Source organism: Daphnia magna, linkage group LG8 (assembly GCF_020631705.1).
Source record: "Daphnia magna isolate NIES linkage group LG8, ASM2063170v1.1, whole genome shotgun sequence".
Classification (NCBI taxonomy): Eukaryota; Metazoa; Arthropoda; class Branchiopoda; order Diplostraca; family Daphniidae; genus Daphnia; species Daphnia magna.
Genome location: NC_059189.1, coordinates 8,444,945 through 8,471,487, shown reverse-complemented (window position 1 = coordinate 8,471,487; position 26,543 = coordinate 8,444,945). Strand labels below are relative to the sequence as shown.

The 26,543-nt window shown below is 44.1% G+C and overlaps 1 protein-coding gene across 1 annotated transcript; it reads right to left on the bottom strand.

Annotated features, from left to right (window-relative positions):
- Positions 1 to 25,852, bottom strand: LOC116929676 (roundabout homolog 1). Its single transcript, XM_032936979.2, has 9 exons — positions 24,987 to 25,852; positions 18,068 to 18,391; positions 7,131 to 7,302; positions 5,771 to 5,901; positions 4,722 to 5,008; positions 3,131 to 4,601; positions 2,909 to 3,024; positions 1,661 to 2,791; positions 1 to 1,560 (listed from the first exon to the last, which is right to left on the bottom strand). Exons 1-9 carry the CDS (start codon positions 25,153 to 25,155, stop codon positions 979 to 981), a joined length of 4,383 nt encoding a protein of 1,460 aa, XP_032792870.2. The 5' UTR covers positions 25,156 to 25,852; the 3' UTR covers positions 1 to 978.
- Positions 25,853 to 26,543: the final 691 nt, after the last annotated feature.

Genomic DNA, 26,543 nt, shown 5'->3' with positions numbered 1-26,543 from the left:
TAAGGGCCATAGTTTGTATTCTCCATTGGCAGGAAATACGTGTGACAATGAAACGGTATTCAGACAGGGAAGAAAATAATACAGGTATACTGCAAATATATATATTTATATATATATAAACTACATTCATTGTAGTTTTGTGATGAAAAAAACAAAGAACGTTACGACATTCAACGTATAGATCCATATCCAATGATGTAAAATAACACGCAAGACTTATGATTGGAACCAGTTGAACACAGGAACATTACTGTACACGTATGCACAGCACAAAAAAAAATGATAATAATAATAAATGAAAATATACACTTAATTTTGACACAAACATTCAGTGGCGATGTGGTTTTTTCTATGTAAACCTATCGAGTGGCATGAGCTCAAAATGTGGGGTGAGATATGTGCTGTGCTTGTATGGCCGATGGACTTTATTCCGTCTCTCCTTAGACGTGTTGTTTTAGGAAGTTCGGCTGGATGCTTACAAAACGAAATGGAGATAGACACGGTGGAGTAGTCGCTTCCTGGTCAAGTGCCCCGTTAAGGTATAAAACATTGGCTTGCAAGGGGAAAGGATATGCAAATATAGACGACGGATGAAAATGAAGTAGAGCAAGAACAAACAAACAAAAAATGTTGATGGTATTATCACAGACCAGCGGCATTTTGCATTATCATTAATTTTTTTTTTTTTCAGTTTTATGATTATTATTATTTATTTGTATCCGATATTTATCATTTCACTCCGCCGCATTTTTCGAGCACAATATTCTGCAACGCAAACTGAATAATCATTAAGAGAGGGGGGCTGACAAAATTCATCGAATTGAAAATATCAAGTAGATCAAACAAAAAAAAGTTTCAAATGTATAGTCCTATAAAATCCGACAGGAGGCGACAATTATCTGGTATACTTGTATTGTAGCAAGATTTCGCAGTGCTGACTAGTAGACCGGATGGTGGACGGAGATGCCCAGCACATCATCAAGTCAAAGTCAATTGTTTCCGACGAGGCAGAGGAGCTGCCGCCTGCGACGGTGGTTTGCCACAAGGTGGCCGGTACACGACGGGGCTGTTGTCGTAAACAGAAGAGGCCACGTCGTCGCCATCAGAATGGCTGTCGTCACCCTGACTGTAATCCGCCCCGTTGCCACAGCTGATGCTGCGGCTGTAGTCGTCGACATCATCGTCCCAATCGGTCGTCATATTCTCCAACGGATTCGACTGATAATTCATCGGCGCTGTGTAGCTGCCCTGAGTGAAATTGCGCTCGGATCCAGAATCTGGATATCCTTTCGCTGCTGCATGTTCCATTTCCGTGTGGCATCCTGCAGATCTCTGCGCTGGCGATTTTGTTAGTTTGTTCCGCGCGTTGCGGGATATCTGATTGCGGTTGCCGTTCGGCACCGTTTCCTCATCGACACCGCCATGATACATCGGCGATGGCGGTTTGAACGTGCTCGATGTCGATCCGACGGGAGCACTGCGCTTCGACATCGCCGGACTGGGATTAGCAGAATTGAATTTCAATGAAGGTTTGATAGACGTCGGAAGTGGAAGAGATCCCTAAAATCGTCCCAATTAAAATATTGTGGCATTAGGAAAATGAAGAACAAAACAAATAAAAAAAAATAAATAAAAAAATCTGATATTAATTAGTATTTACATCTTTGGAAGTGGACACGGAGCGATCGCTATTCGGTGCCGGACTAGGCGGAGGCGGATGTCTCGGTGGAGGAGGCAACAGCTCTGCCCAGTTGGGCATCCGCTGCTGCTGATGGCCACTGCCGTTGGACAGAAATCCGTTGCTATTTTTGCGACTGTGATGGCTGTTGTTGTTGCTGTTTCTACTGCCGCAGCCATTACGATCCTGGTGTTCAACAATGTAACTACCGCTGCTCGAATCCCCCGAAGACTTCCCCGAATAGGGGCCGTGCAATTGCTGTCCCCGCACCGATGGGTTGACCAACGTCGTCGTGGCGTAGGCAGAAGGCGGGGCCTGCATCTGGGCCTGCATCAGCATCATGCTCGTATTATTGCGTCGAGGAAGGAAAGAGCTGAGGCTCAGTTGACTCTGATCCGACTGGTGTTGCTGCGAACTGTGCTGATTGAGAAGCTCGGCATACTCTGGCGGAGCTATACCGCTGCTTCCGTACTGTTGCGGCTGCTGGGGTAGTAGCGAGGCTTGCGCTTCCAGTTCGGCCTCTTTCTGCGACGCCGAAACGGTGCCCGATCGTGACGGGTGGTGGGTACCGTTGGTGCTCGAATGCCAGCCGCGTGACCAGAGCAGATCGCGGGTACCTCCACTCCCGCTGCAGACGCTATGGAGCAGGTTGCCGTCGGTTCCACCTCCCAATTCGACTTTTTGGACAGAGGAAATGGCCTTGTTGCGGACCCATCGACGGCGGATGACCAACGCGGCCACCAGGAGACACAGCGTGGCCAGGAGGACCCCGCCGATGGCGAGAATGAACCACGTTTCTTTCACCACCTGGGTTGCCACTCCGCCGCTGGGCGCTAGACGGCCGCGGGTGTCGAAGTGCGTGTACGCATCGTCAATATCGCTGTCCAAGTCGTCGTGGACAGCTGGAACTTGCGGGTGTTGCTGGAAACTAAGTACTTCCATGCTGAACGATGCTGGATCGGAAGCAGGTCCTACACCGGCCAAAGTCCACGCAGCTGCTCGGATGGCATAAGACGATCCGGCCACCAGGTTGCCAATGATGACCGAAGTCGGAGTCGGCGGCAATGTCATGTTAGCCAATAAAGTTTCTGAATCGTCCATAAACACGTAGATCTGAAATGATGGAGAAACACAAACGAGGAAAAAGAAATCAGTCTTTTGTGGCAATTACATTTTCATAAGAAAAAAATTAATTCATTAATTTAAAAAAATAATTATTATTATGTTTACTTGATATCCAGTTATGACTCCATTGCGTTGGTTATGTAATGGCTCCGTCCATTTGACTAAACAGCTACTGGAATTCAACTGTCGTACTATCAAATCACGCGGAGGTCCTTCGGGGGCTACATAATTCGAAATTAAATAAGGTCAAACATCAGTCGTCATGAACAGAGCAGGACATCCATTATCAATAAGTGTACTCCAAAGTGCACCGATTGATCCGCTTACCGGCTTCTAACGTCATCAAAGTTTGGCTGTTGGATGGGCGACCGTCGATGTTGCGGTAAAACGGCACCAGGAAGAAGAGGTAGCGTGTCGACGGTAGCAAATTAGTAAGCGTGTACGTTGCGCTGGATACGGCCGGTTGGGTCACAGTGGCCATCCGGAAAGTAGGCAGCATGGAAGCTGACGATCTGTCATGGATCTCGTCTTCTTCATTGCCGGAGTAGCGGACGGGCCGGTACCAAATGTGAATGCCTTCGAAAGCCGATTCCGCCGGCTCATTGCCATCAGCGCCATCTAGCCATCGCCAACTCAAGCGGACAGCAGTGGCGTTGAGCGGGCGGACGGGCTCGAGTCGGAGCCACGCAAGAGAAGACGAAAGACGTTGCCGGCCTTCCTCCAAGTCCTGGATGCCACCGCTAGAGCCACCCGACGGCAGGGTAGTAAACCAAGGCGAAGCTGGACTGGGAAGCGAAAGCCCGTGTGAATTCTCTGCCCTGACAAGCACCGCGTAAGAGGTACTTGGCTGTAAGTCTGTCAACACTAGCTGGTCGGCCTTCAGGCGGCGGGTGACTATCCGCCAGCTCCGTTTGATCGGAACCGTCGGTCCAGCCCACGTCCAGCTCTGAGCAACGTCTATATTTGAATCAGATTCACCGCTGCTAAATATTTCGACAGTGTAGCCGAGAAGAGGCGACGCTCCCATTCTGGACCCACTCTGCCATCCGACCGTCAACGAGCTGGACGACTTGTGAAGCAGACGTGGCTGCGAAGGCGAACCGGGCAAAGCCATGGGGTCACTCGGACTGCGCGAAAACGCCACGTTTGAATGGCTCTGACTGGCCACGACGAGTGAGGCCGTCCAGGCTGCGGCTCGTTCGCCCGTTCCAATCCAGCAAGTGTAGACTCCAGAGTCGGACGGTTGGAGGTCCTCAATGCGCAGCGTGCCCGTTTCGCCGGATTGCGTCATGCGGACAGACAGGGCCAGCGGGGCGCCATCCTTCCACCAGCGCAGCGGCAGGTTCTGGCTGCCGGGCTCCGTCGTGCTGCACGCCAGCGAGGCAGGCGAGCCGAGCGGCAAAGTCTGATTGGCCGGACCGACTTCGATGACGGGCGGCGGGGGTGCAGAGACGGTGATGATCTCCAGCCGGGTACGAGCCACCAGGCCGCCCGCCTCGCTGACGGCACCGCACCACAAGCCGCCAGCGTCTTCGCGCCGCAGTCGGTTGATGACTAGCGTTCCGTTGCGGAACACATTCCACCTGCCACTGGGAGCGGACGAGTCGGACGTGAAGAGTTCGGCGTGAGAAGCACCTCCGTCGCGGCCCTGTCCTTCCCTCTGCCAAAAGACGAGCGGCGGCGGTGATCCGTGAACGGGACAGTCCAGGAAAATACTTTGTTCCAGGAAGCCGCGAATTTCGCGCGGCAAAAAGGCCTGCCCGCTGCTGCTCAGTCCGGCGCTGCTATTCCACGTCGGCTGTAGTTTCGCAGACAGCAAACACACATAGTCAGAGCGCAAATGTAAACCAATTCAACAATTCAATCTCTGATGAGCACATGAAACATGAATAGTATAATTAAAAAACATGATGCATACCGGAATTAATATAGAGAGTTGAGCTGAAGCCGAGCTCGATCCCACCGCGTTCTCGACCTCGCAAACGTATCGGCCAGCGTCGGATGCCACCAAACGCTCCAGCCTCAAACTAGTCCGGCTTTGGTCGTTGGACGCTGGCCGTATCCTACCGGTAGGTATTTTGGCTCCATCCTGTCGGCGCCACTCGACGTGTGGCGGTGGATCCCCCGTCACGCCGCATTCGAGTGTCACGTCCCCGCCTAGTAGAGCCGTTGTGTCCTGGGGTGGACGCAAGATCACCGGCCGGACTAAAGGCGCCATTCGCGATAGATGACGGAGTGATGACGGAGTGATGAGAGAGAGAGAGAGACAGAGGGGGGTGGGAAGAAAATAGAACAAAGAAAGACAACAAAAGAAAAATCAAATATGAATCAAAGGGTGACGGCAAACAACGTTTGAATGCATGTATGCAGAACAAGAAAGAGGGCTTTCGTCAATTTTCAAATACAAGAGGAAATTTCCCGGGCCTTTTATTTATTTTTTATTATTTTATTTAGCCTAGGGATTCAATATCCTTGTGTAGTGTCATCCGGCGTTCGCAGTCGGGAGTTCAAAAGATTGAATTGACGTGGACCTCCATCAATTCCGCTCGTATGCATTAGCAGTAGCGGGAAGTATCTGACGGCATCAGGAGATCCCGACCAAACGTATACACAGAACACTACTATTATTATTGAAATATGAGGAATCCAATTTGACTCATCTGACATCATTCAATATTTCTTCCACTAGAGCATGGAACGCTGGAAGTGAACCACCCCCCCCCCCTTCCACCGCACCCTTCTTTCTCCTTGATCCGTGGGGGGTTGGCATTTATAGGGAGAAGAAGAGTATTTTTGGGTGTGTGTGTGTGTCTCTGTGTGTGTGTGTGCGTGGAAAAGATCAATAGACGGATCGATACACCGAGACGGTAGAAATGTACGGATGGATGAATCTGATAGCAACTTTGGCTGAAGGGGGGCGGAAGACGGATGTCGCCCTAGAGGGGTATGAAAGGCATATCAACATACCGTGAACCGATAACAGGACAGCCACAGTCTCCCGCGTTGCCACAACATTCTGAGCCGAGCATTGGTACCGTCCCTCGTCCGATGACATCAGTTTGGCGAATATCAAATTGCCGCTCTCGTCCATCCGAATTCTGAAAAAGAAAATACACAAAATCAATATTTTCAAAAATATAATAGCGATGCTGACGGTTGAAGACGTTGATTGGTGTGCCTTATACCTATCGATAGTCAACTGATTGAATGAATAGCAAAAAAAAACAACTGATTTTTTCGCTTTTTTTTCTTTCTAACTGTAATCTAAACAAAAACTTAAGAAAGACAATCTTATATTTCACTGTTTGAAATTAGTATCTTGGTTGTTCTATTTTGTTTTTTTTTTCTTTTTTTTTTATCATGGTCATTTTGACGGAGCCGTGCCAGCGTGTACACACACATACTAAAATAGATTAGGATCTGGTTTTCCCTGTTTGGAATTCAAAACAAAACAAAAAAAAATAATAATAATAAAAAAAAAAAAGGCGAACGAGTTTGTGTAAAGATGCCGACGGGTCGCTGAACGACTTTCTTCGCTTAACTGTTTCGATTTCTTTGTGTTCGCTCGATAACACGTTTGAACAAAATGAGACGACAAGCAGCAAAAAAAACAATGAAATTTGAATTCATTTTGATAGTGTCTATGTAGAATAAAAAAAACAGAACAAAAAAGGCAAAACAATAAGAGATAACGCGAAAGAAGAAATCGTGGCTGCGGATGACCGCATATTAATAAATTTCCCTGAGAAAAGAGGAAAATGTAATCCAAAGACTCGATCATATACAGGACCAGCTAAAAACAAAAAACAAAAAAAAACTGTGGCCACGGCTCCACACTTCAGCTTCGGTTCGCATAGGTGAAACACTATAGAGAATTTCCTATTTTTCGTACGCCATGGGAACCCCTTTTTTTTTCTCATTTATTTTTTTCCCTATGATTTTTACATAAGAGAAAGCTCACGTGGATCGTTTCGTATAAAAACGAAAAAAAAAAAGGGAAAAAAATGAATAACCAAACATGGACCACATCCGGTGCAAAGCTATCCGCACTCAAAAACTTTCAGGCGAAACCGAGCCAGGCGCACGGTGTTTAGTTACAGCGCGCCCATCTCAGTAACCACAACAAACACACACACACATACACACACACAAAAATGAATAAATAATAATTAAATCACGTAACAATACTATTAACACCAATGGCGCATCAGACTTTCAGATATGTGTAGTGATACTTGCATGTCGTTCGAGTAATGTGAGAATTTGAAAGTGGCTTTCTATGCAACTTGAAAAAACAAAAACAAAAAGAAAACAAAAAATGTTTTACCTGGCGGAGTGATCCCGATGCTGTCCAACGGCAAGGTCCATCGACTGGCCGTTTTTCTTCCAGCGCACCTGCGGTTCGGGATGGCCGCGTGGCGGTTCACACTCCAACGTCGTCGGCTCGCCAAGAATGCCGCGTGTGGCCAAGGGAACCGTTCGAAATTCCGGATGCAAATCTAATCATAATTTCGTTGAAAAAGAGAGACACAATTCCAGTTAAAGTTAACCAGTGTTTTTTTTTTTTTTTGTTTTTTAGAGATAAAATAACATAAAAGACGATTCAATGTACAGCTGATTAAACGTCTTGATTAAACGACTATTAATTAACTAAAAGTCCTTCATTTTGTCAGGGAAAAATAGGGGAGGGGGGAAGGAAAGGAAAAGGGAAAGAGATATTCATAAAAGCCAAAGCTCCAAATCAAGTAAGGAATGACTATTTCTAACAGAGTGTGCAATGATGCACACATTGTACTACATCCACCGAAATAAGATTCCCTTGGAACTAAAAAAAAAAAGGGGGAGGGGGAGGAGGGAAAGAATATTGACTTGACTCTTTTAACGATCCATTTTGTTTGTTCCATGTTCTTTTGATCCTCTGCTATGATAGCACAGCTGAAGACGTCGTGTAATACGCTCCGTCCGCTTTCTGCTGGTAATCATCATCAGCCCGTCACACACACACAACACACAACACACATATATATATATATATCGAAACGACACCCGGAGTCAGTTCTCTCGCCACCCCTTTAGCCGATGTCATTAAAATAAAAGCGACAAAACGAGCATGGCGTTCGGTATTAGAGAGAGAGGCAGGGGAGGCCACTCCGTTTTGGGGTTGATATTTACGACGACGTATGGCCATCCTCTGTGGGGTCCTGCAGTCATATTTATCGAAACATAGCAGCTGTTTCGACAGCGCAGAGTGCTTTACAGTATATAGTACATGCGACGGATGTATGGGCTGTACTTGATACGGTGATAGGTTGGTGTTGCCACGATCCGGCGGCTAAGCCATCCAAATTCCGAAAATCATGGAAGGGTGTGGAACACCCCCTACCCCCCCCGTTCGCGGTTCGCTGCCTTTTTCCCATCCGATGGATCGCCTTTTTTTTTTTTGTCGAAGATGAGGGAGAAAATAAAATCGCAGGCCAATGATGAAAACATTAGCAAAAAAAAAAACTTTGTCGTCAAAACGCCGTACTTATCATCAACTGAAATTACTTTTGGTGGTGGTGGTGGTGGTGGGGAGGGGATGTGACTGCTGTGGATCGTAAAATAAAAGGACGGGAGAAGAAAAGACGGTCGCGTTGAGGGTTCACACACACAATAAAAAAAAATTAAAAAAAAATATATGCGACACGTCTTCAGAGTGGAAGCAGTCACATCGTCAATTGGCTATTATCGAGGCAACAACCTCTTCAGTTTGGGCCGCTCATTATTATAAACGACAACTTGCAGCTGCAATGCTGGCGCACTGCCTCCTTCGTGGGATGTTCGACTGTCGCCGAAGCTACAAGTCTAAAAACGGACGAGTCTAAAGGTAGATGAACGATCCATCTCCTTTTTCAAAAGGAAAATATACAACAAAAAACAAGACCGAGAATCCCAAAAGGGGAGACGGAAAAAAAAAATAAATAATAAGAAAGGAAACATGTTGGTCGTTGTGTTGATCCAACACATCAGCCTATGTCATGGTTATGGTCCGTTTCTAAGTAGAAATTCAATGAAGGTTGATGTACGACGATTCTAATCTAAGCCTGCCTTCTTTTTTTTTTCTTTTTTTTCCCCCCATAGTTCTGAAATGAGGCGGTAATAAATCATGGCCGTCTTATCGAATATACCTGAACCTGAGGCAAGGAGAGTAGATGGCCAGCAAAAGACGAACGAGCCAAAAAAGGGACGAGAAGAAAGCGAGAAAGATAACGAAAAACCAAATGTCTCTTCAATTGAACACCAGATAAAAATAGGAAATAGATAGAAAAATAGAAGAAAAAAAAAAGGCAAAAACATATAGTTGTTTATCTTTTAAAATAAAAACCCCTCTCTGTCTCTCATGAAGTCATGTGAGAGGAGCCACTGCGGCCCAATGAAAGGTATTTTGTCAGCCCAGGTCACAATTGCCGCCCAACTCCCATGTGTTCGGTCGTTCTCATACTGTTAATTAGACTCTGACCGGCGAAAGATAAGATATCGAAAGAGATGAGGAAAAAAATAAAAAAAGAGAAAGAACGCGCCACAAAACGAAAAATGCAGCCACCAGCTGGTAGGAGGCGACCCCATATGCCCTTGATGTAATACAAGAAATCTTGAACAAAAAAAGAGAAAAGAAGGGAAGTAAATGGCGAAGCTTCAAACAGAATGACCCAGCTGGCAATATAACTCTCTAATGGGTCCGAAAATCCATCAAATGGACACGTTTTATTGGGAAAAAGATAAAAACATGGCATTTCAAAGTGAAACGGCTGAATACTAACTCACAAGCGGAGGTCTTCTTTTTCAATGCCACCATGCCGATACCCTTTTGTTGCTTAATGCCCAAACATTTGTTTCGTCTTCTGCGCTCTACGTACGTACACACACATACACACACACACGTATAGCAATTTAAGCATTTGTCACGAGCCAGACATAGCGAAACGTAATCGTCTAGATATAAGGACGCATGAGTCAAGTTCTCTATTATTCCCCTGACACGTCTTTGTTGCTTCAACAACGCACAAGATCATCGTCCAGCAGCCCTTCAACGACGCTTTCTTTAGCCAAAGAAAAGAAAAGAAAAGAAATGTGTACTATATTTGACAAGATTTTTAAAGTATTTTGAATGAGGATATCCTGCGTGAGCTGGCAGTCAAAGAGGTTTCACAATCAACAGGGAAGGAGAAGCTCTTCATCAGCGTCAGCCCCATCCATCATGGGCCAGTTCTCTGTTTAATCGCATTAGACGATGTTCTTCGTTTTCTCGGTGCGCGAGATTGGGTCAGAACACGGCAAAAAAAAAGAATCTACGAGGCTTGAAAAAAAAAAAACCCCAAAAAACTGGCGACGCACGTCGGCCACGAGTGGGCAAAAAATAATAACAATAATAATTTAAAAAAAAAAAAAGACGGCAAAGGGGCGACGTCTGTCGGCGGAACTGGCTCTCATCCAGACAATGACAAATTAGGTTGTCCATATAAGACGAAATACGTCCGGCTACTAGACGGTGTGTCTTGGGGTCTATAATCCGTCGCTCAACGTTATTTCTTTTTCCTAGGCTAGTCAGCCCCATCTCTCGCATCTGGGACACTGTCGCCGCCGACGCCGCGACGGCTTTCACCCTTGCCACCGCAAGGACTTTGGAACGACATCAAAGCGCTCCGTCTGGAAAAAAAAAACACCCATTTTTTGGGGGGTTTTTAAACCTGACCTCCGCCATCTAAATCCGAATGCGTCCTTTTCTGTTCTGGAAGCGAAATTTCACATCCATTACACACGAGTCGTGAGTGAGTGAAGACAAATAAAAAGCAAATATAGCGAAGCGGAACGAAAGAAAATAGCAACAAAGGAGCGTCTCGGACATTAATTATCGATCCGTCCAACAACAACAAAACTTGGAAGCGCCATTGTGTCCGTCGTGACATCGTGTGCCTGGCAACTTGTGCAGTCAAGACGGACGAGAGCGATGAAAGAGAACGAACGAAAAGAAGAAGAAGAAAAAATAAGAAGAAAAAACGGGAGTAGAATGGATGATTACCTTCATTATGTGGCCTCTTATGTTATTCCCTTTATATTTTTCCTTCCTTTATTTTTTTCTGTTTGTGTATAAATACGCGCGTGTGCGTACATACTTCTGTTCCATTCCTATTCCATTATGTCTACTTGTACACCATCTATCTGTTTATGTTTATGTGCCTGTGTGTGTGTGTGTGTGTGTGTGTGTGGATGGTAAACGTGCACATGTGGGCTGACGACGGCTTTTCATTCCAGCGCAAAAAACCCCCAACAAAAAATAAAAAAATATAATAATAATACAACGCAGACTATATAAACCATATAGACGTACTAGTCTGCCCCTAAATATGCACTATCTTCTATACATTTCCTTTTTTTTTTTTTTTTTTCTTACCAGCTCTCTATCCTCGCAGCTGGTATATAAACAAGACAACTGCGTCTACATGATAGAATCGGAGATGAAAGATATCCGGCCGCCAACAACTGGGCAATTAACAAGAGTGTGCGAAAAGACAAACGTAATAAAACTTCAAACATTATTTTTTTTTCGGCTGAAAAAAAAAAAAAATGCTAAGCTCCTTTGATGATCCGAGTATATCAGTTAACGAGTGTTTCAAGTCCGAGCCTCTCCTAATCCAGTCTCTTTCTAACAACGTTATACGGCGATATATAGGACGTTGGGGCTGATGAGTTGACGTTGAGAACCATTAGCGCCAACGTCATATATACCTAGCGGGGGTATATACACATCTGTATTGACTGGGCATTCCGTCGCCGTGGCGGCAGAAACGTGCGTGAACACACTCTAATAATAAAAATTAAAAAAAAAAATCAACCCTTCATGGCCGATCGTTTGGCATCGGATGGCCAAAAAAAAAAAAATCGGTTCTCCACTTTCTTGGACGTGGCAAATCGCCGTCATTTGCGCTCGAAAATGTTTCCCGACAAAATGACGGGTGTTAATGGGTCGAGTCCGTTCACCAAAGAGGGGGGGAGAAGGGGGTCTCTAAAAAAAAAATAAAATAATAATAAAATAAAAAGCCGTTCTTATTTCCAAGACGAAAGACTCTAGACAATTAACAGCCGTTATTGACTTCACTTCGGGGGGTGTCTCTCTCCAATCTTCTTTTGACTTTGGTACTTATTCTTTCCTTCTTTGGCGTTTCGTCTACAATTTTCTTTTTCCCTTTTTTTCTTCTTAGGGCCTGTTTCGTTTTAATGTCTTCCTTCCTCTCACTGTAGGAGGTAAGAGGTAATAGGCCTACAAGAAAAGAGAGAAAAAAGAAAAGGGACCAAAAAGTATTGGGTGGAACACTATCGTCACTGCTGGGGCCTTTCCATCAGTTCTACAAACAGGGGCCGGCAATAAGCTAAGCGACCTATATTTTCAATGAGCATATTTACCCAAAAGTCTTTACAGTTGACGGACACGCACCTGTCCATTTACGTTACAGCTGCTTTGTTTTATTTCGCTCGTTTCGAAAGGAAACAAAAACTCTTAAACGAGAAAGGGAAAATAAAAAAGGAAAAAGTAAAGAAAAAGGTCCCACTGAGAAATGTTGCAAAAGAAAACATGAACGAAAAGGTTTCTCGTCGGGACAACAAAGTCGTCTCACTTTTAAACAAATGTCCCAAGGTACAAGACACAAAAACGAAAGACACAGCGCGTTGGCTTCTCATCGAGCCGATAAATCTTTATCGATTTCGATCGCCCAGTGATGTATCTTGTCTTCACATCTGCACACACACACACACACACACACACACAAAAACCCCATTTTCTTGGCAGAATGGCCATCGATTTGACTCTCAAATAACGCCGTTCCGACCGGGTCGAAAACGACCTTTTCCCCAATCAAAACATCACATCCTTAAAGAAAAGTCATTCGATAGGTCATTAAACAAGGGGAAAAGAAAAAGAAAAAGAAAAAAAAAAAAAACAAGGAAATAAAAAATGACAAAACAACGACGACGAGAGACTGGGAAGAGAACAATAAAGAGCGGCCTAAGCATTTTCGATATGAAATGTTTCATTCCTTTGCTCCTTAAAACGTCGTGTGGCAATCAAACGCCAACTAAAGACGAAAGATTAAGGAGACGATAAAAAGAAAGAAACAAAAAAGTCAAAGCTGAGATTGTATATCGTATCACACACACAAGTCTTTTCGGCCGTTTTGACTCTTACGTCATCAAACACGGAGGGGGCCGGCGCGTGAAATACGTGTTCGTTTCCTTCTTCATATTCCGCCATAAAACAGGATTTACCATGCAATTGATGCGTCAAAAGAGCCAACTGATTTAGCGCTAACACAAGAAACGCTGATGAGGGACGCGGGGGACGGGGGGACGGGGGACGCATTCAATTGCAGTTTTTATTTTTGGAATGCAATTGATTTGTTTCTATATGTTTTAGGATTAGCCGATAAAAGTGATGTTTATTAGCCATCAATTGGACGGCGCCGTCCTATTTGTGATTATTTATGGGCTCAAATGCGACGCACGTGCCAACAAGCAACTAGAAAATTCATTTAGCCAATCCTTCCGACATGTTTGACTGCCTACGTATATACGACCATTACTACCTTATAGAGAAACGGAATGGCCATCCCGTCCCTATTCACTGGCGAAGAGTGTAGACAATCGATTGGTTCCAACTTCTTGGACAGTTGGCCGATCGATGCGACATGTTGAACGCAACAGTTTCGATACATCCAATGCCGAATGATGCGACCAATGTATACGAGCTTGACAAAATCCATTCATTCCGCATGCAGCTTTGCAATCAGCATCATCATCATCGCGTGCCACTGTTTATAGTCGGCCCCACTCTCTTTGGTCTGTCCACAATACGATGGAATATCCTATAGAGCGAGGGGGTTATTGCAATCTGCAAACCCCAAACAATCAGGGCGTCAGCTCGGTCGCATCAATTATTCATCGGGCAAACAGAAGGGGCCGGACAGACCAAGGACGCGGCCTAAAGTCGTCAAGGAAAAACCGAAAATCGCCTACAACAAACTATGGGCCACATTTCGGGGAGCTGGCCAATTCACTCCCTTGTTCGCCCCCCCAACCCTCACCATTATTTTCTTTTCTTTTTTCAAATGATTCCCGGCTGGTGATATCATGTTGGACTGCCGCTGTGCAAGGCTTATAGAACAGAGAGAGTCGGAAACAAACAGCCAGCAGCGACCAGCTGTTCGGTACTACGCGTGCGCGCGCCTGGACTTCTCCAAAGACGAAAACTAGTTCACTCTAAAATGGCCTTCTCATTTTCACATTCAAATACGTTCCTTGTCTGTTTTTTTTTTTTTTCAATGATTTCCTGACATAAGCCAATTACTACGTCAATGCGAAAAAATAAAAATTGCATTACCTTCGTCTATCAATCTAACGGCTGTGGGCAACCCTTCGACCGCCCATTTGAAAACCAACGGGCAAACTTTCTTTGCTGGCCGTCAATCTCGTTTTGATTTTTTCTTTTTTTTACATTGACAAACCTGACACTCATGCTTCAAAGCGTAAATTGGTAGAAGTTGAACCTTCTCAACCACCTTTGATCTCTGTCGAGCGCACTAAAAGGGTTTTTTTTTTTTTTCTTTTTCTAAAGGCGATGGGGGGAGTTGGGCGGCCAATTAAGGCGAAGGTATATCGTGCCCATCAGCGACGTGTACTACATCGTCAGGTACTACACATAATATTCGCACCGCGTGCAGTGAGCGCACGCGCGCAGCTACACCCAAGCGAAGCCAGAAAAAAGAAAAGAAAAAAAAAGGGAGGACGAACGTCGTGTCACAACAGGCTGACAGCCCCGACCGCCTCATCGTCCTTTTTGATGATCACGTTTCGCAGACACCTCTTTCTTCTCCTTGACGAGATGATTGCTGTTCGCTGTATACGCGCACACACGCGCGCACACAGCGAGAGGGGGCTAGCGGATGACAAGCAATCCCTGCGGCACGAAACTTACATCAACAAAACAGTCGGTCGGGCTAAGTCGATTTAGCGCCAAAGCCAGAAAAAGAAAACTGGTCTCGAATCCAGTTGGATTTTTTCCCCTTTTTTTTCTCGAGAAATCAGAAAAAAATAAATAAATAAAGTTTTTTTTTTTTTTTTTATATCGTCGGTACACGCAAACGGCAATGAGCCACGTGCGCCATAAAGTTTCGCTTTTTTTGTTGTTTTTTTCCCCAGTAAGACTCGTATCCCGAATCTTCATCTCCCACTTGAACGTAACTCTATTAAGTATACCTTTCTATCGCCATCTAACGTGAATTGTGTGTGCCATTATCGACAGTTCAATTTCTAACGAAAAGAAAAGAAAAGAGACTTTGATAGGGGCGGGAATTATAAAAAAAAAAAACTATTTGTAATCGTAGGTCTCAGGGACAGGTAAGTTGATGAATGTCGGCGGTCGAAAATCTAATGATAGACGAAGGTGAAAAAAAAAAAATGGGCGACGATGGAGGATTTGTTGTTTTTTTAAATACCCAACCATTCCAATCATTTTCAACTGTTTTTGTTTTCCTCGAATCGCTTCATTCCTCTTCTGTATGATGAATGTCTTGTCTCGACGGATGTTTTCCCCTTTTGCCGTCATCGGTCGTGATAGGCCACGATAATCAAAAAACAAAAAAACAAAAAAACAGAAAAGAGGAAGAGGTCACAGAAAGAAACAAAACAAAAAAAAGGCATGAAAGAATAGCGGCAGTTGTCGAAACGATATAGAGGGCCAAGTTGTTTGGCCCCTGCCTTGCATAACTCTTTCATTCAAATTAGACGCGGCAGTAGGTGGAGGGCGCTGACACACACTCAACAAAAGAGCGGCCACAGAACCAAAGATAGACCCCCAAAAACAAAAACAACAAAAATAAAAGGACCTTACCGACTCGTGTGAGTCTTATCGCTTATTGCGTCGGGCATTTTCGTGAAGCCAAACCAGAGGGGGAGAAACGACAAGGGGAAAAAACAAACTCTAAAGTATAAGAAAAAAAGGGGGGGGGGGACAAAGGAGGAAGATCCCGATGATTTGCAACCGAAACGGGCACCACCAGGTCATCATCAAGATTTTCTCTGTTGGCCCTTTAAAAAAAAAAAAAAAAAAAAATTCTTTTTTTTTCTTCTCTTCAACACCCTCAACGTTGCCGCCTCGTTTAGTTTCCTCCTCCATTTCTACAAGCCCGTTTACCGTTTAAGGCCGATAACAATCAAATACCTTGTCCTCCTTTTTTATTGTCTTTTAAATAACATTCAAGCGCGACAGGCGAAGAGGGAAAAAATAAAATAACATGGACGCATTGACGGTGTTGATTTTATAAACAGATTTTTTATTTTTCCCCCCCTTCTCTATGCAGAATTCCAAAAACCAGGAAACTCACGCAAACATTTCCCACAAAAAAAAATAAATAAATAAATAAAAAAAAACAGTCCACCACTCCACCAACCTAAATGGACTTGTATTGCAAAAGCCTTTAAAAAAAAAATTCAAAAACGGAGCCTACGCAATTGCGGAACCCTTCTTCAAATAAAAAATAAAAATAAAAATAGATAAGCACCAAGAGGGCGGGTGGAGGGTGGTCATGTAAGAAGATTTAAGAGGCGTGACGAGTCTATGCAGTGGAACCGACAGAGAAACCGGAGAATTTTTTTTTTATTTTTCTCACCTGGAATCGGTGGGGCGCATCTTTTCCCTCTCATTGCTCCCCTTCCTCTTTTTTCTGAAAAGACGATTTAATTTTTTTTTTTCCTCTTACGGTGGAAATCTAATTGCCCGGCATATGATCAAGAACTCATTTCTAGCAACGGTCCATCCCATCACACACACACACACACAAAAAACTCGCATTAAAGAGGCACAAATAAATCGCCTAGCTATTTCACACGTTACGCACACCTGTCCCCCTGCGGTCACTGATCTTTAATGGGCCGCCGACATAAATATTACGTTTTTTTTCTTTTTATTTTTCTTCACAGAAATCATGTGGACGCTCGTGCTGAACGCGCATTAATACACAAGACTTGATGCTTCCTCTTAATTCTTTTTGACTTGCTCGTTTAACGGCCTCCCTCACCCCCCTTCTTTTTCCCGCATGAACGTCGAGCGCCGTCGATTTAGAAAAAAAAAACGAATGAAATAGAACCGCTTTCGTCTAATGTATCCTAGCATTAGTGGCGAACGCACCGGCCTCGAAACAATATTCACAATGAATGGAACATATTCCATCGGTCGTAGAAATCTCTCGATTGGCGGCCTTTTTTAAAATGCCTTTTGTTGCTCTTTAATAACAAAAAATAAAAAAAACTAAAAAAAAAAAAACGGACCAAGAGTTTATCGGCGTTTTATTGAAGTACTCATCCGTTGCTACCCAGGGATTCCCATTTTTGTTTTGTTGGTGTGGCCGCATCGTGGCGTCAATGTGTTCATTCCATCGGTGAAGAAGCAACCGCCGGCCAATGGGAAACACGAACAGAAGCGTTTTCCATCAGCAATCTTCTCTGCGCCGTTATCTCCAAAGAAAAACGTCGTTATTTATTCATTTGAATTTCATATTTAACTTTTCCTCTTTTTTCTTTGACTTTTTCTTTGAATTTTTTTTTTTTTTTCGAATCTCGCAGGCCAACGTTTCTTTATTTTCCGGGCTGGCCGACTGTCGTCACAGTCATTGGCCCCATACGAATGGCCATTAAAAGTCGTTCCGCTTCAGCGTTCGACTAACTAACGAGCGCTGACCGTTCATTTTATTTTCTATTTATTTCATTTTTATTTTGTTGTTGCACTTCTTGTGTGTGTGTCTGTGTGCAACGGAGAAGACGAGCTTCATCAGATCGACTTCTTAAAACCAAAAAAAACGGACGAGTAACTTCAAAGCAATCTCAAACATTGTGAGTATGCAACTTCCTGTTTCAAGTCTGACCGGTCGAGAGAAAAAGAATAATCAAAAAAATAAATAAATACGATACGTGTCTTGTGGACGACGCCAAACGTGCAACCGAATCAAGAAAAACTACAACTCGTGCACCGTCGTGAGAAATAATAATAGCCGTCCCAGACGGCCGAGAGATGGGCGAGAGATGGACGAAAGAGAAAAAACAAACAAAACAAACGGTGCCAGCATTTCCCATGGTATCGTTGAAATACGGTAATTGCCCGACAAGCCCAAAAGACAAAAACAAACAAAAGATAAATTGAAAAACAAAAAAAGAGAGAGAGAGAGAAAAATGACTTACAAGCGACGGTGAGGGTAGCATTGCGTGATCGAGACGAGCCTTGCGGGTTGCGAGCCAAACACCAATAGACGCCGGCGTCGCTCTCCTTCCGACCGTGGACGACGCGGAAGAAAAAGAGATCGCCACCTGGAAGCATGACCCGATGGCTGTTGCCGCCGCTCTTGTGGCCGTTGCTGTTCGAGCTGATGATGAGCTCGCCGTCGCGGTACCATTCGATCGTCGGCGCCGGAATGCCGTCAGCTGAGCATTTGAGCGTCACGGGATCGTTGCGCGCTACCGTCATGTCCGTCGGGTGTTCCGTTATGCGCGCAGATCGCATCACGCCTGTGCACGCACGCCAATGTAATAATCCATCGGACATGAATCAAATACGAAAAAAAGGAAAAAAAAAACACAAAAAAGTTGATTATATTTGATTATGCCACTTGAATCGCTCAACGAGTGGATGAATTCGACACGAACGCGCCAGCGCGTGAAACGCTCACGTGACCAAATGGAGATGGATTTTCACTTTCTTTCATCTGGATAATGGCCATTTTTGTTTTTTTTTACTTGATTGAACGACAGAGTATTACGTAATAAAAAAAGATAAACAACTTTTTCTTTTCTTCTTTTATTATTCTTCCAAACTACCTGAATGCAATTGGATGAAGAACGAATGAAAGGTCGTTCAATTTGTTAGTTTTCTTTCCTTTTTCGATTTTATTTTTCTACTTTACGACTTCAGCATTCAATTGGTAATGGAATTGAATAAAAAATATACGAGGCAGGAAAAAAACCCTTCAGAAGCCAAGGACCGACCTATCGATTTGACAAAAGAGACCGAACTACAACAGACCGGTGACTCAATACACCAATAGTCGAAAAACGCAGCTACACTGGCAAACTTGGACTTGGACTATTTATATACTTTATATTATATATATAAAGTATATATTACCAAAGTGAAACATCTGCTGTGGCACTCTACTATACACACCACTACGCTGGATGATGAACCCTCCCCTTTTCACTGCACCCCACCAAGTCTCTCTCACACACACACACACACATATAAAAAAAAAGAGTCCCAACTGACTTCATTCATCACGATGACAGCCGAGCAGCAAACGTTGGCTTCGCTAGGATGATGTTGCGTGTGTGTGTGTCTATCTCTACGCGTATATTTATACATATATATATATAAAGTATATACTACGTGTATGTGTGTGGCGACTCCCATGTCGTCATCGATTTCCCAATCGCCTCCACCCCTTAGCCGTAGATGCGAGACGGCGGTTTATTCCATCGTCCCATAGTCCAATGTGGCAAATATCGGTCGAATGATTCACAAAAAAAATAATAAAATAAAATAAATCTCAGCCATTGGAGATGATCATTCGTTCCACAAGGATGGCACTTTTCGGCCCTTATCCCCCCCCCCCCTTTTCCTCCTATTGGAAAGGGGACTAGGCAAGGAAAAAGAATGAATCCATAATAATAACTGGTAATAGATTCAATAGAGTTCCCAGGTGAGAATCGAGGATTTTGGGCGGGTTGAAAGAGAACCAGCATATACAATGCGTATTGCTTTGCTGGATTTCGGCCAGCGGGAGAGTCGTTTCTTCTTTCCATCTTCTTTCTTCTTTTTTTTTTTCGTTTTTTTTTTTTTGTGCGTGTCTGATGTGTCCTTCTATTCGAGACACACAACACTCGAGAGAAATACGAGTTTCTAGCCCTCGTTACCTGAACAACTTGCGCTTCTCTGTGACCTTTATTGTCCGCGCCCAACCTTGTTCAACATCATGGGCCATTGGGCCTCGGTTCATATAGAAACGAAAAAATGTCAAAAGAACCTCTTCACTTTCTAGTCTTTTTTTTCCTCTTTTCTTTCTCTTCTACACACACGCATACACACAAAAATGTAAAAGACACACTTTGTGTTGGATTCCTTTTTATTATTATTATTATTATTTTTTTTTTTACATTTTCTTTTTTTAGTGCGTTACTTCGGTTGCGCATTCCGTGATACAAAAAGGGTCTTTCGTATTGTCAGTTTCTACGGTCATTTGCTCTTAGTGTATGACCGCTATACACATTTTTCTTCCTACACCCGTGTGGTTGTTGCTCTCTTTTTTCTTTCTTTTTCTCTTTTGCCCCCCCGTCTCTTTCCGACCTGAAAAATGGCCATATACGTTTACAGACACCTTTTTTTAAAAAGTTGGTTTGCTCGCTATTATAATCATAAAAAAGAAAACCAGTTGCTTTTTTTTTATTTTAATGAAGCAATTCAGTAAAGGACGTCCTAGGTAACCAAAAAAAAAAAAATTAAACGTATTGAACCGTAAAGAGGGTGTTGAACGATCGCGGCCACCTGCACTGTATACATCCCAAGGCAAACGCATCTGCAGTTGCAATGTACCATACACGTCATGTTCTTGTGCTTTGTTGGGGGCATTCGAGTGTCGGGTCTAGGTGAAACGCTTCATGCCACTGTATCGATCTGATCGAACACGACAAAAGACGCCGGCCATGATCTCGCATCAGCTGCATCCACGTCTTCGTGGAGAGAGGAAAAAAAAAAGAGTGCAAGAAGAGTCCCCTCCAAGGCGGACGTACACGCACGTTACGTGCAGACATTGTGCTTTTCTGTGTGTGCGTGTGTGTGTGTGTAGGGAGGCGGGTGAACCGAGCGGATCGATCGTTTCGAGATGACGCGCTCAGTTGCATCTACGTAAATGAATCGATGACACCAACTACTACACTCTGCAATTAGAACGTTTTTCTCCAGTCGACTTTGCGTTTCCCACTTTCCGGCTTTTGTAGCCCACGATGCGAGTGAAATCGACGCCACTGACGTGTGTAAACACACACCGCGTCGACACCCCTGCGAACCTGGAAGTCGAATCAAGACAAGAAAGAGGTTCTATTTGAATCGTAAGAATAATTTTTTGGTTTTTTGGTTTTTCTTGTACGCGAGAGATGCGGCAAAGTCAAAGGCGTGATAGGAATTGAATGACGAAATGATCGAATCCATGTCAGACGCGGTCGGCGCTTAAATGCACTTCCTCTAAAAACTGGTTAACTGTCAATTTTCAGTGAATCCAGGACAGAAAATCAGTGCGGCTACTTGCGCCCCATTACTGCAGAGTCGGCCGTTTTGGGTTTCTTTGTCCGGCCAGCCAGAGGAAACGTCGTATTCGCAGTGCACACCTCCGCTATTGTGGCATTCGTTTTACGACTAATCATTTTGGTGGTGAACCCATTTTAGAACGAGCCCTCCATTTATCGGCTATTTAAAAAGAAAAAATCATAAAAAAAATAAAAAGGGCCAATTTCTAGAATGCCTTTTTCAAACAAATCGATTGTTGGCTATTGTTTGCGACAGCACGACACAGGAAGACAAAAGGAATACGCCAAATGAAGTCGATGATGCGGGGCTCGATATAATCTCTGGCCAATTGAACGATGACAATATACGAAATTGGCAAAGGAATTCTGTCTTTTGTTTCTTCTTTAACGACACCACCCATTTTATTTAGAAGCCCCTGCCTAGACTACCCCCCCCCCCCCTTTAGAAAAACACAAAAAAAAACCCGTGGGCAGTACGATAAGTCAACGGTCACCATCGCGACGAAACTTGTTGTTATTTGAAACGGTACGCCTATATGTGTGGCACGCTAATTATTGCGTGCCACGCGGCCGTTGGATGGAAATAAGCTACGGCAATCAGTTAACCTTTACACGACCACACACAGCACAAAAGAGAGAATCGACCAATACCTCTGCCATCTCCCTCAATTTTTTATTTATTTTTTTTTGTCTTTCAGGACATTTTTTTTTATTTCATTTCATTTTTTTGCTTGTTGCTATTAGACACGCGTCTTGCCTACTACACCCATGTATGCGTTCGATTAGCTATGCCCTTCGCAGCCAACAGCTGTTCAGACTCTTCTGTCGTTCATATTTATTCACGGAGTTATTTATGCATTGTATATTGTTGTGTTATGTATTTCTCTCCCCTTCACTCTCACACGCTCTCCGTGTTCCATACGGATGAATAATTCAGTCGCGTAGTCAAGTCACACCATGCCCATCCGGCCGACACATGATTAAAACAATACCTCCCCCCCCCCCTTCCCTATAAATGGTTGACGTTGATCCCATACATTTTTTTTCCTTCTTTTCTTGAAGCTAAAGGATTAATACGAAAGCGATTTTAAAACATCGAAATGTTCCAACAGGAAAGAAGATGAAAAAAAAAAATGGCAAAGAACAAACAAGAGAAAAGCAAACAAAAGGATGGACGGCTGTTTTGTGAGACCTCCTATGAAGAGGTTCGAGTTGTGCGTGTATCATGGTTACGGTATTTGCATTTGAAATGCAAACGATTTGTACAGTTGAAAGGGGAATGTAGTTGAGAGAGACCCCGCCTACTTTTTTCACGCCACGGCTCACCACTGGGAGGGGGGGGGGCAAAATCCACCTCGCAATAAATCAGCATACGCTTCTGAAACGTCCATATACTCTTTCGCAATCAGGCGGTTCGACAGTTCATTTTCGGGAAAGATTTAGTTTGGGGCCAAATGAATAACGGAGGCCAACGTCTCGATTTGAGCCCTTAAACAAAGAGACAAAGGGCACACACATCTTCACGTGCCAATTGTTGAGGATAAATTATGGACGTGCTATCCGTTCGTGTTTCAGTCGGTGCCAAAGAGTAAGAAACCACGTCGCATTTTTTTTTTTTGTTTTAGCGTTGCGGCCATAAAGTGATGACCGTTTCTCTATACGCTTGTCGCCCTAGGTTTAGCCGTCACGACAGTATTACGGTTTAAAGGTGGGCACGGCTCCACAAATTATAGCAATGACATACATCAAGTTGGGGGTGGTGGTGGGGTATCCAGGGCTCTATAAGACATATTTTGTATTCCCAACTCGCTTAACAGCTTCGGAAAGCTTCGTCTTTCTTGGCCTCCTAATATATATGAAGTGTGGAAATGGGAGAGAATATAAGGAGACAGGAGCAGAAAACGAGAAAAGAAAAGAGAAAAAAGAATAAAAAGACAAATAGAAAAAGTGAAATGCAAGAGACGGAGGGTGGCAGCGCTTCCATGTTGTTAGTTCACTTCGGCTGTTGACATTCCAAGCGGTCGCGGCCAATGGATTCGTCCGTCTCTTTTCGCTTCCAACTGCTCTGCCTTTTCGTTTGCCCATCGTTTCCCTTGTCTTAAGTCTACCACCCATCCTCCGGTGTGTGGTTCTTAATGACTTCTTCACTTTGGCTCCGATGCAGAAGACCATGTCGCGTGTCAGCTAACGACGTTCACGGCCAGCGGCAGCGGCAGCAGCAGCAGCAGCGAGCAACAGCGCCCCGGCGTGAAAGATGTCGGCGCAAAAGTGGCTGAGAAGCAAAAGAATAAGAGCAAAGACAAGACAGCGAAGAAGGGCGAAAGAGACAAGAGGAAGAAGAGACTGATTTGCTCGCTCGTGCCTTATTTTGACTGTTTGTCTTCTCATCCTATTCCTCTCTACCGGGCCCGAACGGGACCAACTCGACGTGACCGGAAACGTTCCTTCTTCCACACACACACACACACACAAAACGCATACCCTCCTCGCCACCCACAAAATGTGGATGGGTTTTTGTCTTTTGTTGTTGTTTTTAATTCCATTTCTTTCTCTGCCCGTTGTTGTGTTTTCGGGGGGGGATGAAACGACGTGAAATCCCAGAGTTTTTGCCATCGTGAAGAAGAAAAGATGCATTTAAAAGTCGGTGTGGGCTTAAGGTCTCTATGGCGGTGGGTTAAGGGAGGATCCGGGATAGCGGCGAAGGCGTTGCTGAGGTAAACAAAACAGCCATCGCCTCAGCCTCTAACCATCTTCAAATGTAAATGAAAGAAAAAGGGGAAAAATACGTTGACTTAAACAGACGATCGTAGCAGCGAGTCAACAATCGATGACGTGGGTATACCGTGTGAACGACTCGAGTGTTTCTTCTTCAGGCAAAAAAAAACAAAAAATTCAAGTGAATCGATGCCGCTGATTTCAAGAAAAAAAGAAAAACTGTTAACGAAGGGCATCAGTTAAGAGAAGCGAGACGTAGCTGACGTCGTTATTGTCGCCATTGTATAACCGGGATTATCAAGACGCTCTTTACGGCGCCGCTTTAAGTAATTGGATTTTTTCTTTTTTCTTTCTTTTTTGTTTTCTTTTCCAGCCATCAGAAACTTTTAAGTTTATCTGTGTTGACGTCTCACGGAATCAGAAACGTTTGAAAAAAGAAACATACCTGCGCTCTGTAATTGCCTATTGATTATGCAACCATTTTTCCGAACGAGCCATCATGCGGAGGAAACGTTGGAATTACCTGATGCCCAAACGGGCAAGTCAAAAAGCAAGAAAGAAACAAAGAGAAGAAGAAAAGGCTCAAACGATGCACCTGGGTGGTGACTTGGAGGTAAGAGAAAAAAAAAAAAGAAAAAGAAAAAAGATGGCCACAACACGCTGCGAGCCATCGATCCATCATTATTGAACATGTGTCTCACGTCAAGATTCGGAGGACCGGCCCATCACATGCCCATCATTGGAGTACGGCCTAATTTCTTATCTCTATTTTTTTTTTTTCTTCTGTCTTGATTCCACTCATTTTTTTTTGATTATTTTCCTTCTTCTTTCTTTGCTTCTCATTAACGGTTGAAAGGGGGGGTGAGCAAACGTATCTCTATCGTATCTTCGGACATGTCGGGACAGATCGAAGAAGAAGAAGAAGGAAAAAAATATAAAAGAAGATCGAAACGATGCTGTGGCCTCATGATCCAAGGCCATTTTATTTGATGTTGTTGTTGTTTTTGTAACAGCGTTAGACTTTGCCCAAACTCGCTCCAGACGGTTTTGAACGAGAAAAAGGTAAAAGAGACGATGGGAGTTGTGACCTTACCGTTGGCGACAGATGACGATGGCCGATGCAAAAGCAGGACAACAAGACAATAAAGTAATCCGGTGGGCGTGAAACAGTGGCATCGATAAGTTGGCGCCATTCTCTTAACCGGCCAGGACGTGGTGGATTGACGATTCTTGCCAAAAACATCAACATGAGTTCGATGCATAATCAGTCGGCCACTCGCTGCTTAGAGGCGAATCCGCGTTGCGTCATGAAACGTGCCGGAGTTGCGTCGAATCGGCGAACAAGAAAACAAAAACAATTCCAACCCAGCCGTCAAAATACAAAGTTCAGAGTTACAAACGGACGCGCGTAATTTAGATCTCACAACGTCACTACCTGTTCCTTTAGAGAAGGAAAGTTAAGAAAAAAAAAAAATGAAAAACGTGGGCTGCTGGGCGCAGGTAGAGAGCTAAACAAACATGCACACACGCGTTCATAGACACAAACAAAACGCCGTCTACTTGTGACTGACAACTTGTTCACAATTCGTCGACAAAACGAGCACTGATGTGACCGCTCAAACAAAACGGATAAACAAAATACACGCCAAAAAGGGAAGCCCGTGTTGGAGCCGAAACAAGAAAACAATCCCTATGCAAATCAACTAGGTAGCCATAGTTGTTTTTCAACGCACACGCACACACACAGACACACACACACACGCGCGCGCCGTCAAATGTCTGACAGCAGCTAACGTTTTCCTCACTAGATTCACGACAGATTAGAGCAATTGTTCGATACTTTCTTTCGTTTCTTTTTTCTTTCCGGTTTCTCCTTCTAATGCTTCTCAATCGATTCGAACGCTGACAACAGGACGTCTGCACGAGATTGAGGCTGACGGCCGACTGAAAAGACCCAAGTAAAACGAGTTCTTCAATTCTCCGAAGGTTTGCTCCGCCCACTGACTCTTGGAAAACAGCGCCATTCTACCCGAAGCGGTAACAATGCGCAACAGATTTTTTTTTTCTTTCCTCACTTCAGACCTTACCCCAACCGTGTTCTATGATTTAATCAATAAGTCAATCAATATTGATCTTTAAAACAATTTTTTGACAATAGTTTAAAACAATTAAATAAAAAATTCAATTTAGCGCGAAATTCTTTTATCCGTTTGGCTGATTAGGACAGGTAGATTTTGAATTCGACTGTACAAAAAGTTTCCTGCAACAAATGAAAAATCCAAAGGGGTGAGATGGGCTATACAGCCTACGGCCCCCGGAGGCGTTCTACTAGGCGCGATGAGTCATAGAATTACTGCATCCGATATCGGGCAAAAAAAAACAAAGTAGGGAAATCTATTGCATGATTTTTGATTGTTCAAAACTAACGTGAATGAATGAGACCCCGTTGAAATATCAGGGGAATGATATTCACACCATTTTTAATTTTGTGGGTGGTCTTTTATCGATTCGTCTTTAACGTCCCTTGCCTCCCCCTTTCGCCCTCCTTCGTCTCTCTCTCTTTGCCTGCGTTTTTCCTTTCGTTTTCATAGCCGTTGTGTGGTTCGGTCAAGCGGCCTCATCCACCATACAAAGACGTGAAGCAATATGT